Raw genomic sequence first — 21,401 nt, forward strand, 5'->3', positions numbered from 1 at the left:
GCCCTCCCCTCAGCACAGTCCTAATTTAGCTTCTTCCCTCTCCCAAAGGGATTCATGCACTTGAGGTGGTGGATTTTCCAACTGTCTTACTTTAACACAGAATGGGGAGATTGGTGCAACCTTCAATGCAGGCAACTCAATGGGGTTTGAAATTAATGTTGCAACACCCAGGCCCAACTAGAAGCTGCAAGGTTACATTCAGAAACTTAACACCTTTACTCAGAGTGGTGAGAATGTGGAACTCGTTACCACATGGAGTAGTTGAGGCAAACATTATAGATGCATGTAAGGGAAAGCTAGATAAGTACATGAGAAAGAAATAGAAGGATATACGGATAGTGGGAGGAGGTTTGTGTGGAGCATAAACACCAGCACAGACCAGTTAGGCTGAATGGCCTGTTTCTGAGCTATAGATTCTATGTAAGGTGTTGTTATCTGAACTTCCACTATACAAACAGCCATATACACATTTATTATTATTCATTTTTTTTTAATTGTTCTCGAGATGGCTACAACACCAGACGGAACAGCACTTGCACACCCTCATCCCTCCTGCCGTCCCACCCCATCCCCTGGGACTCCTGTCCCTCCCACCCAGCTCGACAGCGCTTTCCTTGTATGCTGCTGTAAACAGCCGCTGCCCGCCAGCCCACCCACCCCTTCACTCGCTCTTTTTTTCCTGACCCGTTACTCTGTCTCAATCAAAATCTTCACAACCAATGCGGGCAAAACTCTTCCACCACCACCTCCTCCTCCTCCTCACTAAAGGTCGGGCTCAGATCCACAACTCCACGTCCCAGAGATCCATGGCTCCATTTTAGGAATTCTGGACATTTTTTGTTTTTTTTTTTAAATCAACACTCTTCCTAGATTTTTTTTTAAAGTTGTGACACAGCTGAGGATACCCAGTCCATTCTGTTCTTTGTTCATTAATCATGAACATTAAATATGATTTTCATTTTAAAAATTAAGAAAGTCTCTTGTGCTGTGCACAATAATTTCCCCTGAGCCCACCCCATTCCCACCCACCACCCCCAAAAACAAAACAAACTCCTCCCTGAAGGAACTCTGGCTGATTAAAAGCTGGTTTATTCCAGATCCTCCTTTTACATACAAGCTCAAGGCAACTGATATTCTGCCATCAGTCATTTTGGCAGCTGTTCGATCGTGCTGTCGATCCCCTGCTGAAGCCATCTTGACGCTGGGAGGGGGACATAAAATCCTGGACCTCCCCCACCCTCTTGCATGCCCTGATGCACAATGCCAGGGAAGCTGCACCCATGTGGCGTTATGCAGTAGGGCGTTTGGCACTTCTCTCCCAGGCTACAGACCTCTGTTTGTGATTGCGTGCCCCGTTTGTTCTCACTGGGACTCGGCCATGGCATTTTGGGTTTTATTTTGATTTGCATTTCCGGTCTTTTTTTTTGAGACACAGTCCTCTGTGGAAAGAGCAAACAACAATTTTAGCAGGAGCTTACAAAAGAATTTAGAAAAAAAGTACGCTGAATAGAATTGACGAAAATACATTGAATCCAAAATCACAGCATTAGTTTTCACATGTACGCTGATGACACCCAGCTCTACCTCGCCACCATATCTCTCCACTCCTCCAATGTTATTAAATTATCAGACTGCTTTCCTGTCATTCAGTACTGGATGAAAGGAAATTTCCTCCCATCAAACATTGGTAGGACTGAAGCCATTATTTTCTGTCCCTGTTACAAACTCCATTCCCTAGCTACCAACTCCATCCCTTTCCCTGGCAACTATGAGGCTACACGAGACTATTCACAATCTTGGGTCATATTTGACTGAGATGAGCTTCCGAACACATACCCACACCATCGCTAAGACTGCCTATTTCCACAACTGTAACATCACCCGACTTCCCCCATGCCTCAGCTCATTTGTTGCTGAAACCCTCACCCACACCTTTGTTACCTTACCTTTAGACCTGACTATTCCAACGCACTCCTGACCGGCCTCCAACATTCTACCCTCCATAAACTTGAGATTATCCAAAACTCTACTTCCTGTGTCCTTACTCGCACCAAGTCCCATTCACCGATCACTCCTGTGCTTGGTGACCTACTACAGTGGCTCCCAGTTAAGTAACATTTCAATTTTAAAATTCTCATCCTTATTTTCAAACCTCTCCATGGCCTTGCCCTCCTAATCTCTGTAATCTCTTCCAGCCTTTAAACCCTCAGATATCTGCGCTCAGCGAATTCTTGAACATCCCCTATCTTAACTCCTCCAGCATTGATGGCCGTGCCTTCAGCTGCTGAGGCGCTAAGCTCTGGAATTCCTTCCCTAAACACCTCTGTCTTTCCTCCAATAAGACGCTCCTCAAAACCCAAATCTTTGACCAGGCTTTTGGTCATCTGCCCCAGTGTTGCCTTATGTAGCTTGGTATCTAATGTTGCTTTCTCAGGCACTTCATGGGGAGGCTCGGGGTGGGAGGACGGCGGCTCAGGCTAGGAAGAAGGGAGCACCAGTGGTGAGGTAGGTTTCAGTTGCGGCAAGATGTTGAAATATTTCCTCCAATATAAAATCATGGCTGGAGTGGGTCCTCTCCCAGCGAGTGAATATTTTGTAGGATGGCACTAGAGAAAATGAGGGGAGATACTCTGGTGAAATCACAGGAGGACTGTTGACAATATATTTCTGATGGTACTCAGGATAGCTGATGTGCGAAATGGGAAAACTGGTGCTCCTCTAAAGGTTAGAATAGACTAGAGAGCGCTTTAGTCAGCAACTTAGCCTGGGAATGCCTGATGCTGAAACTATGTATAAAATTCATTCAATCTGACAGAGTTCCTCTCTAGGCAAGGGGACAATCACAGTTGGCAGTTTCACAGTGACAATACAGGCAGCTGAGGAGAAGGTCTCTGGGCTAATATCAAAGGTTGTGTCAAGAGGAGACCAAGGAGGGAAGGTGCCTCAGAACAAAGACTCTGAAATTGGCCCGATGGCTGAGAGAGAGTCTGCAAGGTCCCAGGTTCCAGCAGTCTCTGCTGAGTTGGCAGATCCCGGATGGGATGTTAACTGGGATGCTACAATATGTCTCGGTGCTGACAAGTTCTGAAGGGAAACATCAGCCAATGCTGCCAGTCCTAGCTACCCAGTGAATCCCGATTGGAAATCGCATACAAGTGAGGACAGTATGTGATACTTTCAACTGTTTAAGGAGGGAGACAGAAAGACAGCTATAAGTTTCTTCTTAAATAAGTGGGAGGGCAGCAAACAGGGAGGGACACAGTCCATAATCCCAACACAACCCAGCTCACCTAGGACGGATATTAAGGATCCCATACATCCATTGCTCTATATAGCACACTCAGAGATTAAACTTCACTGAAGGGTTCATTTCTGTGGGGAGGGAGTGGGTACGGGAGGTGCACATTAGAAAATTATAACAAGACTGACCTGAAACAAGGTAAAAAGGCCTGATGTTCCTGAGGCACTCCTTCCTGGTTCCTCATGCAAGGGGCATTACTCCCACTGGCTGATTCCAAGGCTACCTACAGTTGCATTTTACAGATACAGGGACAGCTCTTACCTGGGAGACAGATGCAAGTCATGGATTTGTGCACACAGCTATCGGAAGAGGCGTGTGAAGTCTCTCAAAGCCCAGCAAACCTTCTTACATTCATCAGCACTGCAACAGGTAAAAGACACACATTAAAAAGCAACAGAGCACTAGGTTAAAATAACATGGAGCACTGAGTTAGGTTACTACATCTACAGAGACATCTAGCACACAGTGCTGAGTTAAAATAACATGGAGCAATGGGTTAAATTAACACTGATCTATATAAACTATTTGCACAGAGCACCAGGTTTACTAACACTGATCTAGATAAACTACGAGCACAGAGCCCCAATTTAAATTAACACGGAGTCCTGGGTTAAAATAACACTCCTTTTATCTGGGCTCACACAATGAATGGACACACAATCACATGGTGCCTCAGGGACTGTTAGGATACCAGAGAAAAACACAAAATAAAACATTAACTCTGTAACAGAGAGAGGAACTTGTATGAAGGTTCAAAGATGACGATGCTCTGACCTAAAGAACAGCCAATAAAGGCAAATGCCAGGAACCACAACTGCTGACAGTCTTTTCAGGTGAACTGAGTCTCTACTGAGGTGAACTCACCTCTGCACAGTTGGAATCAACTGCTTCTTGCAGACGAACCTTCTGCCTAAGGAGATTGCTGCATTTATAGAATTATAGAATGGTTATAGAATTTATAGAATTATAGAGGGTACAGAAGAGGTTTACCAGGATGTTGCCTGGTCTGGAGGGCATTAGATATGAGGAGAGGTTGGATAAACTCGGATTGTTTTCACTGGAACGATGGAGGTGTAGGGGCAACACGATAGAGGTTTACAAAGTTATGAGTGGCATGGACACAGTTGATAGTCAGAAGCTTTTTCCCAGGATGGAAGAGTCAGTTACTAGGGGACATAGGTTTAAGGTGAGAGGGGCAAAGTTTAGAGGGGATGTGCGAGGCAAGTTCTTTACACAGAGGGTGGTGAGTGCCTGGAACTTGCTGCCGGGGGAGGTGGTGGAAGCAGGTACGATAGCGACGTTTAAGAGGCAACTTGACAAATACATGAATAGGAAGGGAATAGAGGGATACAGTCCCCGGAAGTGCAGAATGTTTTAGTTTAGGGAGGCATCAAGATCGGCGCAGGCTTGGAAGGCCGAATGGCCTGTTCCTGTGCTGTACTGTTCTTTGGTTACAGCACAGGAGGCCAGATGGCCCGGAGTGCCCATGCTGGCTCTCTGCAAGAGCAACTCACCTAATCCCACTCCCCTGCCTTTTCCCCCTAGCCCTGCAACATTTTTCTCTTCAGATAATTATCCAATTCTCTTTTGAAGGCCTTGATTGAGTCTGCCTTCACCACACTCTCAAGCAGTGCGTTCCAGATCCTAACCACTCGCTGCGTAAAAAAGTCCTTCCTCGCCGGTGGCTCTTTTGCCAATCACATTAAATCAGTATTCCCTGGTTCTCAGCCATTCTGCCAATGGGAATAGTTTCTCTCTCTCTGTCCAGACCCCTCATGATTTTGAACACCTCTATCAAATCCGCTCATTATCTTCTCTTCTCCGAGGAGAAGAGACCCAGCTTCTCCAATCTAGAAGTTCTTCATCCCTAGAACCATTCTCATGAATCTTTTCTACATCCTTTCTAATGCCTTCACATCCTTCCTAAAGTGTGATGCCCAGAACTGGACACAATACTCCAGGTGAGGCCAAACCAGTGTTTTATACAGGTTTATCATAACTTCCTTGCTTTAGTACTCTAGGCCCCTACTTGTACAGCCCAGGATCCCCTATGCTTTATTAACTGCTTTCTCAACCTGCCTCGCCACCTTCAATGATTTGTGCACATACACCCCAGGACCTTCTGCTCCTGCACCCACTTTAGAATTGTACCCTTTATTTTATATTGCCTCTCCTTATTCTTCCTACCAAAATGAATCACTTCACACTTCTCTGCATCAAATTTCATCTCCCATGTGTCTGCCTGTTACACCAGCCTGTCCATGTCCTCGAAGTCCATCACTATCCTCCTCCTCAGTTCACAATACTTCCAAGATTTGTGTCATCTACAAATTTTGAAATTGTGCACCCAAATCGAAGTCATTAATGTCATTAATATATATATATATATATATATATATATCTCAAGAAAAAACAGGTGTCCTAACACTGGGGTACCACCCCACTATATATCTTCCTCCTATCCAAAAAAACAACCATTCATCACTACTCTACTTCCTGTCATTCAGCCAATTTCACATCCATGCTACTACTGTTCCTTCTATTCCATGGGCTTAATTATTTAATTTATTTTATTTAACGACATATACAAGAATCAAAGATGGACAAACATGTTCTTTTCAAAGCTTTTGTCTCCCCACTCCAATCTCCTTTTCTTTCGCTTTTGAATTTTGCTAGGAGTTGCGGTTTTTAGAACACCTTGCAGTTACTCTTCAAGTGAGAGAGACAGTGGATCTGTGGGAACTGAACCCAACCCTGTCTGCACACACATGCACTATCCAGCAGCGGGTCACTGGACAGCGATCAGGAACCCTGGCTAACTGCGGCCTGCTCGGACTGTTTGCTAACTGCATGCAGACCAAGGATCAAACCTTGGGGCTCCGTGGCTCAATGAACCTGGGCCAGTGTGTCCAACCACTTGGCCATCCAGAGAGCCTTTTGTACTGTTTATTTAAAAGGACAATCTGATTGACATTTCCTTTTCAGTAGTGAGTTTTGCTTTAAAAGAAATAAAAGCTTTCTGCAAGAAAGCCTGCTATGCAAAAGGTGGCATCTTGCTCTGTTTAATGTGGCAAGTGGATAAATATCAAATGAGGCAAGTCATGTTTCAACTAATTCAATCACAAATTTACACAACTGAAGTTACACTCAAAACCCAGAGAGTTACTAAAAACTCTTGCTGACTGGCAAACAGAAAGAACCACAGATTCAAGATGAAATTTGTAAAGTTCTGAAATTATCACACTGCCATGTTTCTGGGTGAGGCAGTAGTGTGTCACAAGTTTAATCGCCTCTTTCCTAAGCAGTAGTGGTCAATCACCCCTGACATTGTTGGAGAAAGAGGCAAAATATAAATTCAGCCAGGATCCCTACTCTTGCCCCCTGGCCAGCTTGGGTGACAGTACAATCCAGCTTCGGTGCAATGCTGGATCCAAAAATCAGATTGCGGAAAAGCATGAACAATTGCTGACTCATCTACCCCAGTCAGTTTGCTTAAACTGTTAACAGCAGTAAAATCTCAACCTTTTCAAACAACTCTCTACTATTCAGAGTTGAGCAACATGCAAAGAAGTTTCAGAGCACTCAGGGCTCAAGAGGCACAGGTTTTAGTTCGAGCCATTCCTGACTCGCAAGTGAGTGAGCTCAATGACTGGTCGAGACCATATCGTACGATTCGAGTCAGAACTTGCTCACTGCCAGCACTTTATCCTATGGGGAGACTTCATGATTGACTTCTACCTGCAAACAGTCAGCCCTTGTACAGGTCTGAGCATGTCACTGATTGCTAATTCACTGAAAGTTTTCCTCCCCTGTAACCAGTCTCTCTTTTCCCTCCCATTTTGTGGAAACTAGTTAGGCATTGATTGGAAGGCTCTGGAAGTGAGCCACAATCTGAGTGCCACTCCACCATTTTATTGTACCAGATGTATTAAAAAGACCAATAGTGAGGTAATCTCACCAGTCCCAGAGAGTGCTGGCTGCAGACCCTAGGTGTCAATTCCCCAATGCTAGCATCTCCCATCTTCCCAAAATTACACAGTGAACGTATTAGGGCACGGCTGGCTTTGCAAGGCCACTGAGCAGCTCTCACCTGGTGACTTGCTTGTGGAAGTCAGTCAGCTGCTTGTGTGTCACTGTGATAGCACCCCCTGCTGTCTCTTTAGGTAATGACTTGAGTGAAGCTTCCAACCATCTGCAAAAGGTCTGGAGGGGGACAAGAGCAGAGAAACATCCAAAGATTTTTAGAAAGCACAATGAAAAAGCACTAGTGTTTAGGGGGTAACTGGGGAGAGAGAGAGTTTGTTTTGTGATTAACACCATGTCTACATTTCAGAGATGGGTCTTCCTGGCTTGTTATAATTTGATAAATATCAGATTCTTAAAACAGACAAGCAGCACCTCACTGAATCCTTCTTGTATGTACAAGGTGAAGAGGAAGGAGAAGTGTAGACAGATTCTTGTCTCACACACACACACACACACACACACACACACACACACACACACACACACACACACAGTGTGCTCACTCATTCAGATACAAACATGCATGAACACACTCTCACGCACACACTTTTTCTTACAGATAACAGGAACGCAGTTTAACTAAGGGCATCGGGTAACTTGCTATAGAGCTCGGGGGACAGAGGTGAGGCATAGCACCAGCATTACATTTGCGCGCACACACACAGACTTACATATACACCCCTGATTCAAGTGTTTGCAAACCTGGGAAACACACTGGCAGACTGGAAGGCTGAGCACTGCATTGTACTACTGCGTACAATGCAGTGATCAGCCTTTCATTCTGCCAGTGTGTTTCCCACTACTGTGTATTTATTTTATTTAGAGATACAGCACTGCAACAGGCCCTTCGGCCCACCGAGTCTGTGCCGACCAACAACCACCCATTTATACTAATCCTACATTAATCCCATATTCCCTACCACATCCCCACCATTCTCCTACCACCTACCTACACTAGGGGCAATTTACAATGGCCAATTTACTTATCAACCTGCAAGTCTTTGGCTGTGGGAGGAAACCGGAGCACCCGGCGGAAACCCACGCAGTCACAGGGAGAACTTGCAAACTCCGCACAGGCAGTACCCAGAACTGAACCCAGGTGGCTGGAGCTGTGAGTACAATGTGAAATTTAAAATCTTAAGGCCCCACAAAATTGAAAATTTTACACTCAGGTTAGTTAATTCTGTGAAATAAACCAGACATATGAATTCCCAGTTTTGCTGCACCACGTACAGCGGGTGCTCTCTGAGTGTAATTACCACAGAGCTGCACCATCATTGCATCGCTGGAAATGGGAAAAAGCCCGACTGAGCCAGCTGTCAAAATGTGTGTTTTATGTTCAAAGCCTGACTGGCCTTTCAGCTCTGGAATTTCCCAGATGGCGAGATGCAAGTTCCCTCTGTGGGAAGGACGTACGGGTTCTACCCGAGCATATGAGCTGCCCGATAGGGGCAGGCCGATTGTGCAAAATTGCCCCAATTCAGCAATGACTTCAGTTATGTGGAGAGACTAGAAGCTGGGATTGTTCTCCTAAAGCAGAGAAGGCTATGGAGAGACTTTTTTTTTTTAAAAAAAGAGATGTTCAAAATCATGAAGGGTTTTGATAGGGTGAAACTGTTTCTACTGGCAGAAGGGTCAGTAACCAGAGGACACAGATTTAAGGTAATCATCAAAAGAACCCGGGTTGGGGTAGTGGGGGGGGGGGGAGGAATGAGAATTTTTTTTTTTGTAAGTAGTGATTTGTTATGATCTGAATTGTACCACCTGAAAGAGCAGTAGAAGCAGATTCAATAATAACTTGCAAAAAGGGAATTGGAAAGTACTTGAAGAAAGAAAGATAGATTTACAGGGTTATGTGGAAAGAGCAAGGGAGTGGGACTAAATGGATTGATCTTTCAAAGACCGGCACGGGCACAATGGGCTAAATGGCCTCATTCTGTGCCGCAAGATTCTGTGACTGAGGAATCTTACTCGGTGGTCACAGGAAGATTAGTAAGTGCAATTAGAAAACGCCACACCATCGGAGCAGGAGCACCTTTTGCTAACACAACGTACCCTACACCCTTCCATCTATCTTGATTAACAAGATAAAGCCTCCAGCTGTTTATTATGATCTTACCGCTCTGTCGATTTGCATGATTTCCCATATAACCTCCGCTAGATCCGGCAAGGTGTATGGGGGAAGGCAGAAGCACACAGCCTGGAGGAGTTGGTTGACCAGTTGCTGACCGTGTTGGGCCATCACCTGCTTGATCAGCTCTTTCCGCAGTTCAAAGTCATCCTCATGCTATGGAAACAAGATCCAATTATTACTACTTTTTTGCTCAGGCCCTTTAGCCAGCATAGAGGTTGGCATGCAACTGTGCACAGTACTGAAAAACCCTTTGATAAACTGAGAAAACTATTCACAGGCCCCAAGTTCTACATTGCAGAACAGCAAGCAAGGCAAGAGAGAATGTGAGACAAGTCGGGAATCAGTGTTGAGGTTGACACCAAGCTTGGGCTTTCAAAGTCTACAGAGCATGACGCCAAGCTTTAGTTTTGTACGATTTAGACTGTGACACCAATGTTGGCTTTTAAGAGCTTAAAGATCGCAAAGATTAGTTGCAGACTGGAGACAAGAGGTCTCACAGTTTTGGGGAAGAATTAGTTTGAGTACAGGATAGGGCAGTCATCCTTATTTTGAGCTTAGTAGTCAGAGTCATACAGAATAGAAACAGGCCCTTCGGCCCACTGCGTCCATGCCGACCATAATGCCTATCTATACTAATCCCACCAGCCTGCATTAATTCCATATCCCTCTATGCCTTGCTCATTCAAGTACCTGTCCAGATGCCTCTTAAAAATGTGATAGTAATGTGACAGTAAGAATATACACTCTATGTGGGTCTAAGGATACGCATACATATACCTCCAGTGCATGGGCAAATGAGATCTGCACATGCAGTGGAGGTATATACAGCATATTGTCAAAACTGGCAAACATTTTAGAGGAATAAAAGCAAAATACAGCGAATGTTGGAAATCTGAAATAAAAACAAAGTTCTGGAAATACTCAGCAGGTCTGACAGTATCTGTCGAGAGAAACAGGCGATGGCCTTTCATCAGAACATTTTGGACAGTTTCTCAAACAAGAATTACATTGAAGTATAGACACAAGCTGGATTGTAATGACACTGAATTACTGGACTGAGTAATTAAAAGGGAAGTTATTTTCTAAAACCTAAAATATAATGAAACCATCATGGTGAAAGTTTGGTGACTCAAATGTTCGAAACTAAAGTTTTACTTAGAGCAAGAGTGTATGCAGTAGACACAAGCAAGCAGCCATTTTTCATGAGATCCCACGATGAATGGCCATTGGTAGTGTTGGCCAGGACATTGGGATAACTCTCTTGAACGTGTTCAAATAGTGCTGCAGGACCTTTAACATTCACCCAAACAGACAGACACAGAGTTGTGCTCATGCAAAGGGACCGCACCTCAGACAGTGCAGCTCTCCCTCGCTGCACCAACCCAGATTGCATGTTGAAACTTTGGAGAGGGGCTTAAACCTGAAACCTTCCGAGTCTAAGTGAGAGCACTGCCACCTGGCAGCTGTATCCAGTTTCAGGCATCTGCACTCTTTGTGAGCTCTGGGCTCAGTATTGGTACAAACTTACATCTTTGGCAACCCCTGTGTGGATAAGATCCCGCAAGAACTTCATGATACTGCAGTTGGCATCCCGGTGATCGAGGATGACTGCTGCGATGGCGCAGTTCAGGATGTGAATGATGATCTGACTCTGCAGGAGTGTGGTCGGGCTCCGCTGAATAAACCTGCACAGGGGAAAATAGGAAATCCCATAAATACTTGAAGAGGAAGTACACTTCTGGTTTCCATATTACAAAAAGAATATAGAGGCATTGGAGAAGGTGTAAAAAATATTTACATGGACGGTAACAGAACTGAACAGTTATAATGATCAGGAAAGTCTGAACATGCTGGGGCTCTTTTCTCTAGAGAAAAGACGACTGAGAGGTGACCTGTTCAGAGATCTTAAAGAGTATAAAAGGGCTGAATAGGGTAAATGTAGGAAAGATTTTTCCACTTGTTGGACTAACCAAAACTAGAAGGCATCAAATATAAATAGTCACTAATAAATCCTATAAAGAATACAGGAGAAATTTCTTTGCTCAGACTGTGGTTAGAATGTGGAACTTGTTTAGTTTAGTTTAGAGATACAGCACTGAAACAGGCCCTTCGGCCCACCGAGTCTGTGCCGACCATCAACCACCCATTTATATTAATCCTACACTAATTCCATATTCCTACCACATCCCCACCTGTCCCTATATTTCCCTACCACATACCTATACTAGAGGCAATTTATAATAGCCAATTAACCTATCACCCTGCAAGTCTTTGGCATGTGGAAGGAAACCGGAGCACCCGGAGAAAACCCACGCAGACACAGGGAGAACTTGCAAACTCCACACAGGCAGTACCCAGAATTGAACCCGGGTCGCTGGAGCTGTGAGGCTGCGGTGCTAACCACTGCGCCGCCCTTGCTAGCACAAAGAGCAGTTGAGATGAATAGCAAAGGTGCATTTAAGGGGAAGTTAAACATATGAAGGAAAAATAAATAGAAGGATATGCTGATAGTGTTCAAATGCCCACAGAAAAATATCTCTGTCATTGCAAAAAAAAACATTTTATTAGTGTGCAGCAGCTCTGGAGGGAAGGTTTTGCCAAATGTCCCTAAGTTCATAGATAATGGAGTGAAACTCTACAATATCCACCTACACTTAGACCTCCATTAATCATGTCTGCAACCAAGCATTCCAGAGATTAAATTTCCACAGTCTCAGCAGAACAGGAACAAAGTCAGTATGCAATAATCCTTCTAATCTTCAAAACAAAGAGCTGGATAAATAAAAGCAAAATACTGCAGATGCTGGAAATCTGAAATAAAAACAAAAAGTGCTGGAAATACTCAGCAGGTCTGGCAGCATCTGTGGAGAAAGAAGCAAAGTTAACGTTTCAGGTTTGTGATCTTTCATCAGAAAATGGATAAATGTCTGGTTAGGAATGGATTGATGCAGTTAATTGGCACATCAAGCTTTTAGCATATCTACTATGTGGCAAAAAGACAAAGGGGAGATTAGATTTTTTATTTTAAACACAGTGAGTCAATATGATCTGGTATGCACTGTCTGAAAGGATCATGGAAGCAGATTCAATAGTAACTTTCAAAAGGGAATTTTATATACTTAAAAAAAGAAACATTTGCAAGGCTATGGGGAAGGAGCAGGGGAGTGGGTTTAATTAGATAGCTCTTTCAAGAGCTGGCACAGGCATGATGGGCCAAATGGCCTCCTCCTGCACTGTAAGATTCTCCAAGAGACACAGAAGCGAAGACACAGAGCAAGCACGGCTATCACTGCCAGTCTGCACATGCAATGTCCGGGTAAATCTTTGCACTGGATGATCAATCAAGTAAACGGTCAGAGAGGAATGTTCCAGACCCCACCCACATCTGACTCCTAAATTGGTTTGGATTTCAGTTTTGGTTCAAGCAACAGGGAACATGGGTTTGATGCCGAAGCAGAATAAGAGGCAGCTGATGAAGTGACAGAGACTCCTTTCCAGAAAAGAGTCAGTGTTCGGGAGATTCAGCCAATGTGAGACATGCAAATGTCACAAATGGGCAACTGTTGCAAGTAAACTCCACAGCAACCCCTTCCAGACAAGAGAACACTGCACAAAGCCCTCAACTTACCTGGTTGCTAGGCGGAAAAGATCATCCACCGTGTCTGGATGATCCCGAAGGCCGTTTGGTTGTTCCAGCAGCTGAAATGTTGGCATACACAAGGCCTGCAAAGAAAGTCAAGATTAAAAGGCACATGTCTGCTGGCCAAGTGGATAAAGATGGCTCACCGCTGCCATTAACCAGGGCAGGATGGCCCACTGCTGCCATTTATGTCATCTATCTGTCTCCTTTGAGATGCCATGGGAGCATTATCCTAATAGTCCCACCCAGCCTAATACCGCACCTATAAGCTTATTTGTTGAATGTCAGCAGGCTATTTGACTGTGGAGGGAATCACAGCAGAGTCTAATCCTGTTTTCCCCCCGACACACACATCCCAGCTGGAATCCCTAAACAGTGATTTTCTAGTTCAGTGATGCTAAATCCAAATATACCAGACGTCCATATGAATTAGGAGAAGTAGGCCATTCAGCCCATTGAGCCTGCTCTGCCATTTAATAAGATCATGGCTGATCTGTTTGCATCTCGAATTCCACACACTCATCTACCCCCAATAATCTTTGATTCCCTTGCCTAACAAGAATCTATCTACCCCGCCTTAAAATTATTCAATGACCCCGCCTCCACCACCTTCTGAGGCAGAGAGTTCCAAAGTCGCACAACCCTCAGAAAAAATTTCTCCTCGTCTCTGTACTAAAAGAGCGACCCCTAATTTTCAAACAGTGCCCCTAGTTCTGGACTCACCCACAAGAGGAAACATCCTTTCCACATCCATCCTGTTCAGGATCTTCTAAACTTCAATCGAGTCTCCCCTCACTCTTCTAAACTCCACTGAAAACAAGCCCAGTTTATTCAACTTTTCCTCATAAGACAACCCGTTCATTCCAGGTATCAATCTCCTCTGAACCGCCTCCAACGCATCCACATACTTCCTTAAATAAGGAGAGCAAAACACAAAACCAATGTAGATGCCCCAACGTCGGGGACAGGGTAACCTCCAACATCCAGAAGGTGAAGATGGAGTATTGTCTAAACATAGCACAGTTAGTCATTCATTCAGTTGTGGTGAATTACACGTGAGATACTTTATACTGAGGGCATTTTTTTATACTGAGAAGAGTCGATGCGAAGGGTAAAAGCTCATAGTGCAGGACACCACTGGGGTTGAGGAGTAGAGGGTGTGGGTCAATCAGGAACTTGTGATAAGGTGACACTGAGTTTGGTTTTGAAAGGCTGCAGAAGGGACACGAGTGTGTGTTGAGTAGTTTCACCATTCTGTGGTCCTAAGTCTGATCAGGAGATTGTGATGAACTTTGATTCTCTGGAACCCACTTCCCACCTTCAAAAGCCTCAACACCAACCCCTGTGGCCAAGCCAGAGCTCACCTTTCAATACTTCCCTTGAGACTTTTCACTCTGGTAAAAACCTGCATTTATATAGTGCCTTTAAAGTAATAAAACATCCCAAGGTGCTTCATAGGAGTGTTATCAAACAAAAATCAACACTGAGTCACTGAAGCAGATATTAGGGTGTGTCCAAAAGCTTGATTGAAGAGCTATGTTTTAAGGAGTGCTTTAAAGGAGAGAGGAGTAGAGAGGTTTGGGGGGAATGGGAGCAGGGAGCAATTCCAGAGTTTAGAGCCTAGACAGCCAAAGGCACGGCCGCCTATGGTGGGACGATAGAAATCGGGAATGCGCAAAAAGTGCAGCTAAGTGCACAGTTCTCTCATTGATTTACCATCACCCCTGCATCCCCCATTCCCTGGCTTCAGGAAAGGACCAAACAGAGAGTCTCAGCCCACTGTCCAAGCCTGCAGTTGAAGGAGATCGCAAACCCCACTACAGCCAATTCCTTTAGCACTGAGTGGAGGTCCCTCGTGGCATTGGGCTGCCATAACTTACCTGCACCATGTCCAGGAGTCCTTGTCGGCAGCCTTCTTCCATTCCATACTCATCAACAAGGATACTGCCGAGATAGAGGAAGCAGGAATGTGGGTGCACGCGATACACGTTCACCATCTACATGGGGAGGAGAAACAGGAGATCATAAGAGGGACAACAACAAACATTGCACCCCCCACACTAGCCGTGTACATCCCCAAGTAATGAGTAACAACAGAACTTCCCCACTTTCTTCATAGAGATACCCTTCAGCTATCGTCCACTACCAGGCCAGAGTCAAACTTAAACGATTTCTCACTCAAATTTCTGATGGTGAGTTTTTGTATTTAAAAAAAAAACACAAATCACTTAAATAAGTATACAGAATTTTAAAATCCTTGACAAGGACCAAACCACCCACTACTACAGCTTCCCACCATGACAGAGCCCATAAAGGATAGGAGCCACTCTTCTCTTTCAAAGTTTTATTTTCATTATTCTTTAATAGAACAGAAGAACCATGTGGCTGATCTGATGTCGGAGGCTCCAAGTTTTGAGGAAAGACTGAAGAAACTTGAGCTCTTCAGCTTTGAAAGGCAGCAGCTGAGAGGTGACTTTACAGGGGTTTATAAATCAGCATAGCAAGATAAATGTAGAAACTAGGGATACAGGTCAAACCCGAGCATATTCAGGACTGTTGTCAGGACATTTTTCACACAAACACTAATGTACTCATTATGCAGCCTTTATGATAGGGAAATGGAGAGAAAAGTCCTGCAACAATAGTGTAGTGGTTATGGTACTGAGCTAGTATCCAGAGGTCTAGATTAATAATCCAGAGAACGTAAGTTCAAACCCAATTTAGCAGTTCGAAAATTTGAATACAGCTTTGAAAATAAAAATTGGGAAATAAAAAGCTGATATCCTGATAAGGAAAAGTGACCATGAAGCTATCGGATTTTTGGAAAACTCCAACTGGTTCTCGAGTGCCCTTCAGGGATGGAAACTTGCCGTGCATATCCAATCTAAATTACATGCAATGTCAGTCCCACACCAATGTGATTGGCCCTCAACTGCCCTCTGAAGTGGTCTAGCAAGACGCTCAATTCAGGAGAACTAGGGATGAGCAATAAATGCCAACCTTACCTGCAATGCCCGCATCCCAAGGAATAATGTTAAAAATAAACAGATGCTGTGACATGATGGTACAGGGTGGTGGGAGAAGTCCAGGTGTAGGATCTTTCCAGGTGATTGAGCTAACACAGACCACATGAACGTCCTCATTTGCAACTGTCCTGTGAGCTTCTGAGCACCGCACAGGGGCTGATGTGGTAGAAACCACAGAAATGTTATGGCACAGAAAGAGGCCATTGAGCTCATCATGTCTGCGCCGCCCATTCTAATCCCACCTTGCAGCACCTGGTCCGTAGCCTTACAGGTTACAGCACTTCAGGTGCAGGTCCAGGTACCTTTTGAATGAGTTGAGGGTTTCTGTCTCCACCACCGTTCCTGGCAGCGAATTCCAGACACCCACCATCCTCTGGGTGAAAAAGGTTTTCCTCATGTCCCCTCTAATCCTTCTACCAATCACCTTAAATCGGTGCCCCCTGGTAATTGACCTCTCCACTAGGGGAAACAGGTCCTTCCTGTCTACTCTATCTAGGCCCCTCATAATTTTGTACACCTCAATTAAGTCACCCCTCAGCTTCCTCGGTTCTAAGGAAAGCAACCCTAAACGATTCAATCTTTCCTCACAGCTACAATTTTCAAGTCCTGTAAACATTCTTGTAAATCTCCTCTATACTCTCTCCAGAGCAATTATGTCCTTCCTATAATGCGGTGACCAGAACTGTACACAATACTCCAGCTGTGGCCTAACCAGCATTTTATACAGTTCCAGCATTACATCCCTGCTTTTGTATTCTATACCTCGGCCAATAAAGGAAAGCATTCCATATGCCTTCTTCACTTTATCTACCTATCCTGCCACCTTCAGGGACCTGTGGACATGCACTCCAAGGTCTCTCACTTCCTCTACCACTCTCAATATCCTCCCGTTTATTGTGTATTCACTCGCTTTGTTTGCCCTCCCCAAATGCATTACCTCATACTTCTCCAGATTAAATTCCATTTGCCACTTTTCCGCCCACTCAGCCAAACCATTGATATCTTTCTGGAGTCCACAGCTATCCTCTTCACTATCAACTACACGGCCAAGTTTTGTGTCATCTGCAAATTTCCCAATCATGCCTCCTACAATGAAGTCCAAATCATTAATATATACCACAAACAGCAAGGGACCCAACACTGAGCCCTGTGGAACACCACTGGAAACCGTTTTCCATTCACAAAAACATCCATCGACCATTACCCTTTGTTTCCTGTCAATGAGCCAATTTTGGATCCAACTCGCCATATTCCCCTGTATCACACAGGCTTTTATTTTTCTGACCAGTCTGCCATGTGGGACCTTGTCAAATGCCTTACTAAAATCCAAGTAGACAACATCCACTGCACTACCCTCATCAATCCTCCTCGTTACTTCCTCAAAAATTCAAGTTAGTTAGTTCAGCTGCATCCATTACATGCAGGCAGCCTTCTCAAGGTGGTCTACAGTACCAAACACAATACAGTAGGAGCTCTGTGGCTCCTTTCTCACACAGTCAATTCAGCTGGTTGACTATCACGTTGGAACCCAGTGTGGGTTCACAAAGATGCAATATCGCTCACTTCCAATCTAGTCCCAGTCTGATTAAGAATACTTGGGGCCCTTGCATCCCAATCCCCAATTAATGAATAAAATACATCAAGAAATAAGCCAAAAATCACATCATAGTATACAAGAATGCATTTTAATTTTGCCACTGCTGTGCTGACAGATCAAGTTCCATTCAACCAAAGAAGACTCGTATTTACGTTCATCACTCCAACATCTCAAATTCCACAAACTGCTTTGCAAATGATTAACTACCTTGAAGTGCAGTGACTAATGGAGGCAAACACATCAACTATTATCCCATAATCAGCAACAAGCTGAATCTCCAGTTAATCTATTTTGGTGGTGTCAGTTGAGAGGGGAACACTGCTTTTAGCCCTTGACTTAACTCTGTGAAAAATGAGCAGGTCTGTGGGTGCAAATTTCTTCTCAGTAGCACTGCCTGCTGATGGCCATCGGTGGTGGGGGCGGGGGGGGGGGGGGGGGCGGCGGTGTTGCAGCTGCGCACCTGCACTAGCAGTCACTTCTGGCACGACAGCTCAAGAAGGCTGCTACATGGGCAATCCCTGTCTGTGATGGATGCAGCTGAACTGGAGCTATCCTGTTGTCACATATCCCTACTGGCCAATGACACCACTGTCCAAATTTGGACCATGCAGGTGAATGCATGAACCTGCACATCCCCACTCAACAAGGATCTGGCGTTCAGCCACAAGAGGGGTCCAGCACAAACATTACTTAAAGGGTTAGGTGCCCAACTTGCAGGTAAGGTGATTTTTAAGAATTTCTACTATTACTAAGTTTTTAAGAAGTACTGTGGAGTGTTGTTGGGGTGTTCTGGTGAATTTGTGGATTAGGCAGGGAGTGTTGCTGCATTTTGACAGTGACCTGACTACCCAAAGGCTTCAATTGGTAAGGGAGCAGCAGTTGCTGTGCCTCTGGGTCTGCAGCATGACAGGACAACGGAGCAGAGGCAGTAGAAAGGGCAAGCTCTGAACAATGTTCTCTGCCGGACTCCTCCATGCTCCTTGACAGTGATAGGAGGCTGCATGGTAGGCACAATGTTGTTCGACCCCCTGCTGAGTGCCAGGCAGCCAGCAGTGTGGGAGCCGCTCATCCCAACCTCATCATGTAAATGATGGTGACAGTGCCAAATTTGTATGCTGTCCACCTCCACTGGAACTGACGGGGGCAGGTCGAAAATGTGACACCCATGCCCAAAACACAAAGCAAACCAATTTTTAGCCTCGTGTTTTTGATCAATGGTCTGATTCTAGATCAGGCGCCTAATCAATGATCCCTCTATTTTCTTAGTTGTGCGCGGCCTGTTTGTTGCACCGTGCAGCCCTAAGATTGCCGCGCATGTGCAAACTTAAAGGAAACATTAGTTGTGTGCAACCTGCTTGTTGCAATGTGCAGTCCATTTCACATTGCTGTGCGGGGATGTAACTTAGACAGAACATTGCTCCTACTACTCCCCCAACACTACTTTACAAATCCATAGTGCAGCCACTGTTCAACTGCATTCAGTGCTTACACTGCTGGCAGCAATCAGACACTGCTAGAGTATGAAGCACTGCACAATACCTCAATCTGAAGGCATAAATATTGCATGGCAATTCACCAGACATAAACCTAACAGCAGGAGTATTATACATTACACAATACCACCCTCTGGTGGTGGGCATAAAATATGGCAAGAGCATCATATCCTCAAGGTTCACCATCAGAGTGTGTGTCTGTTATTTATTGTTGAACCAAAGTGAAGGACCAAGGACCACAGTGAAGGTTACCCTCAACGTAGTTGGGACACGGCAGTATACTAGCGGGAGCACCCCAGTACACTAGCAGCTATCACGTTCTAAATTCCCTGTGGATTTGACACACACAAGCCATGCAAGACACCCATTGTCATGAGTCGGACCATAATCCATCTTCCGGCAGAGTGGGGAAGGTGTTGAAGTGTACAGTTAATTGCAGAGGGATCCCTCTCATTTCAGGTGCAGTCCCTATTTTTGACAAGGGGCCTAAAGAAGAATCAGAGGGGGCAATACTACATCACTGCTTTGAAGCAGTAAATGGAACAACCACATCCCCCAAGAGGACAGAACACAGCTGATGCTCACAGCTGAAACACAATGGGTGAGCTGCCAATTTGCTGGACTGTGAGGAGGGAATGACAGAGGTATGATGCCTTACCACAGGAAGGAAATTAATGGAACTGAAGCACCTCACTCGGGTCCAAAAGGTGTAATTTCCCGAGACAGATTTCTCTTTCAATCCTTGTACTGCAACATGATTCTACCTTTAAAGGGCAGCATCAAAACAGCATGATACAATGCTGACGTGGTCAGTGACAGATCTCCGAGGAATCTGCAGAGGAGTCTCATTTATGACCTCTTAACTGACGCTTTCTTTGTGAAAGAAGTTGTGAGGATCGACCTTCATACCTGTGATGTGTCAACTTGACTCAGGTGGTACCAATTCCCTCTCTGACTGAAGCCCTACTCTAGAGCTTGAAGAAATAATTTGGATCAACATTACAGGGCAGGACTGAGGGAACGCTGAGCAACAATCCTCCCTCAAGCAGGAGGGGTACAGATTTACAATCAATTCTCCACAAGACACTAACCAATTCCAGTTATGCCATTGAGAGAGGGAGAAGAGAGTCACCAATATCCTATTGCCTATTTGAGTGAGAGAACTTCTGGAGGACTGGGAGCGGATCACCCCATGGCCCTCAGATGGCAAACAGGGAAGAAAATGTAGGAAAGAGACTTCAGTCTCAGTTGAGGAGGTTAATAATTGAAACTGCTGTATCAGAGGGAATCCTGCAACTCCATTAAAAATCCTTGCATTACATATTTGTTAAGTAATGGGGGGGGGGGGGGGGGGGAAAAAACAGATCAGGCCCAACAAGTCCATCCCATCATTTGACTAAACAACCCCACCTACCCATTCAAATGAATCATAACCTTCAAAACGCCTTCTCACTTTTTCCCTCACTCTGCTCAGAAACACATTCAAATATCTCCCTCTATATTGCCCACTTCGAAGGTTCTTCCCTGGTATCTTATTCCACTGGTCCATTACCTTGCAAAGAAATTTGCTTATGATCATGAGCAGATCTATTTTTAAAATTCTCCTTCCTCCACTCCCACCAGCTGGCAGGGTCCACAGAACAACCTACCTGGGTGACCAGGGGCTGAAGTAATGCAGCTGACCCTTTCCCCACACAACGGACAGCAAAACGTAAACACCGACAGCAGCGCTCCACGATTCGATTGTCTGCTTGGTGCTTATTCAAGGTTTCGGATAAGACAGGCCAGATCTAAAAAAAAACAGGGGGGGGGGGGGGAAATAAACTGCATTTAGAGAACAAATAAAGAAAGTGAGAAAAAAAAACTTGCATTTGCATAGTGCCTTTCATGACCTCAGGACACCCCAAAGCACTTTGCAGCCAGTGAAGTACTTTCTTTTGAGTGTAGTCACTGCAGTAATGTCGGATGCGCAGGAGCCAATTAGCACACAAGTTCCCACAAACAGTAATGTTAGGATGACCAGATAATCTGCTTGTTTAGTGATATTGATTGAGGGACAACAGCAATGACTCCCCTGCTAATCTCCAAAATAATGCCATGGGATGTTTTACGTCCAACTGAGAGGACAGATGGGGCCTTGTTTGAATTGCATCCGAAAGACCGGGACCATCGACTCCCTCTGTA

General features: G+C 44.8%; 1 protein-coding gene across 1 annotated transcript in view; it reads right to left on the minus strand.

Moving 5' to 3' along the window:
- Positions 1 to 639: 639 nt before the first annotated feature.
- tnpo3 (transportin 3) overlaps positions 640 to 21,401 on the minus strand; it is a 78,440-nt gene continuing 57,678 nt past the window's right edge. The window contains exons 16-23 of the mRNA XM_068059376.1: positions 20,867 to 21,007; positions 14,982 to 15,098; positions 13,090 to 13,184; positions 10,990 to 11,146; positions 9,447 to 9,614; positions 7,392 to 7,504; positions 3,563 to 3,661; positions 640 to 1,439 (exon numbers count right to left, since the gene is read on the minus strand). Coding sequence (XP_067915477.1) covers positions 3,601 to 3,661; positions 7,392 to 7,504; positions 9,447 to 9,614; positions 10,990 to 11,146; positions 13,090 to 13,184; positions 14,982 to 15,098; positions 20,867 to 21,007 — 852 coding nt within the window. The 3' untranslated portion in view covers positions 640 to 1,439; positions 3,563 to 3,600. The remainder of the gene's footprint in view (positions 1,440 to 3,562; positions 3,662 to 7,391; positions 7,505 to 9,446; positions 9,615 to 10,989; positions 11,147 to 13,089; positions 13,185 to 14,981; positions 15,099 to 20,866; positions 21,008 to 21,401) is intronic.

Source organism: Heterodontus francisci, chromosome 27, assembly GCF_036365525.1.
Source record: "Heterodontus francisci isolate sHetFra1 chromosome 27, sHetFra1.hap1, whole genome shotgun sequence".
In the NCBI taxonomy this organism is placed as follows: domain Eukaryota; kingdom Metazoa; phylum Chordata; class Chondrichthyes; order Heterodontiformes; family Heterodontidae; genus Heterodontus; species Heterodontus francisci.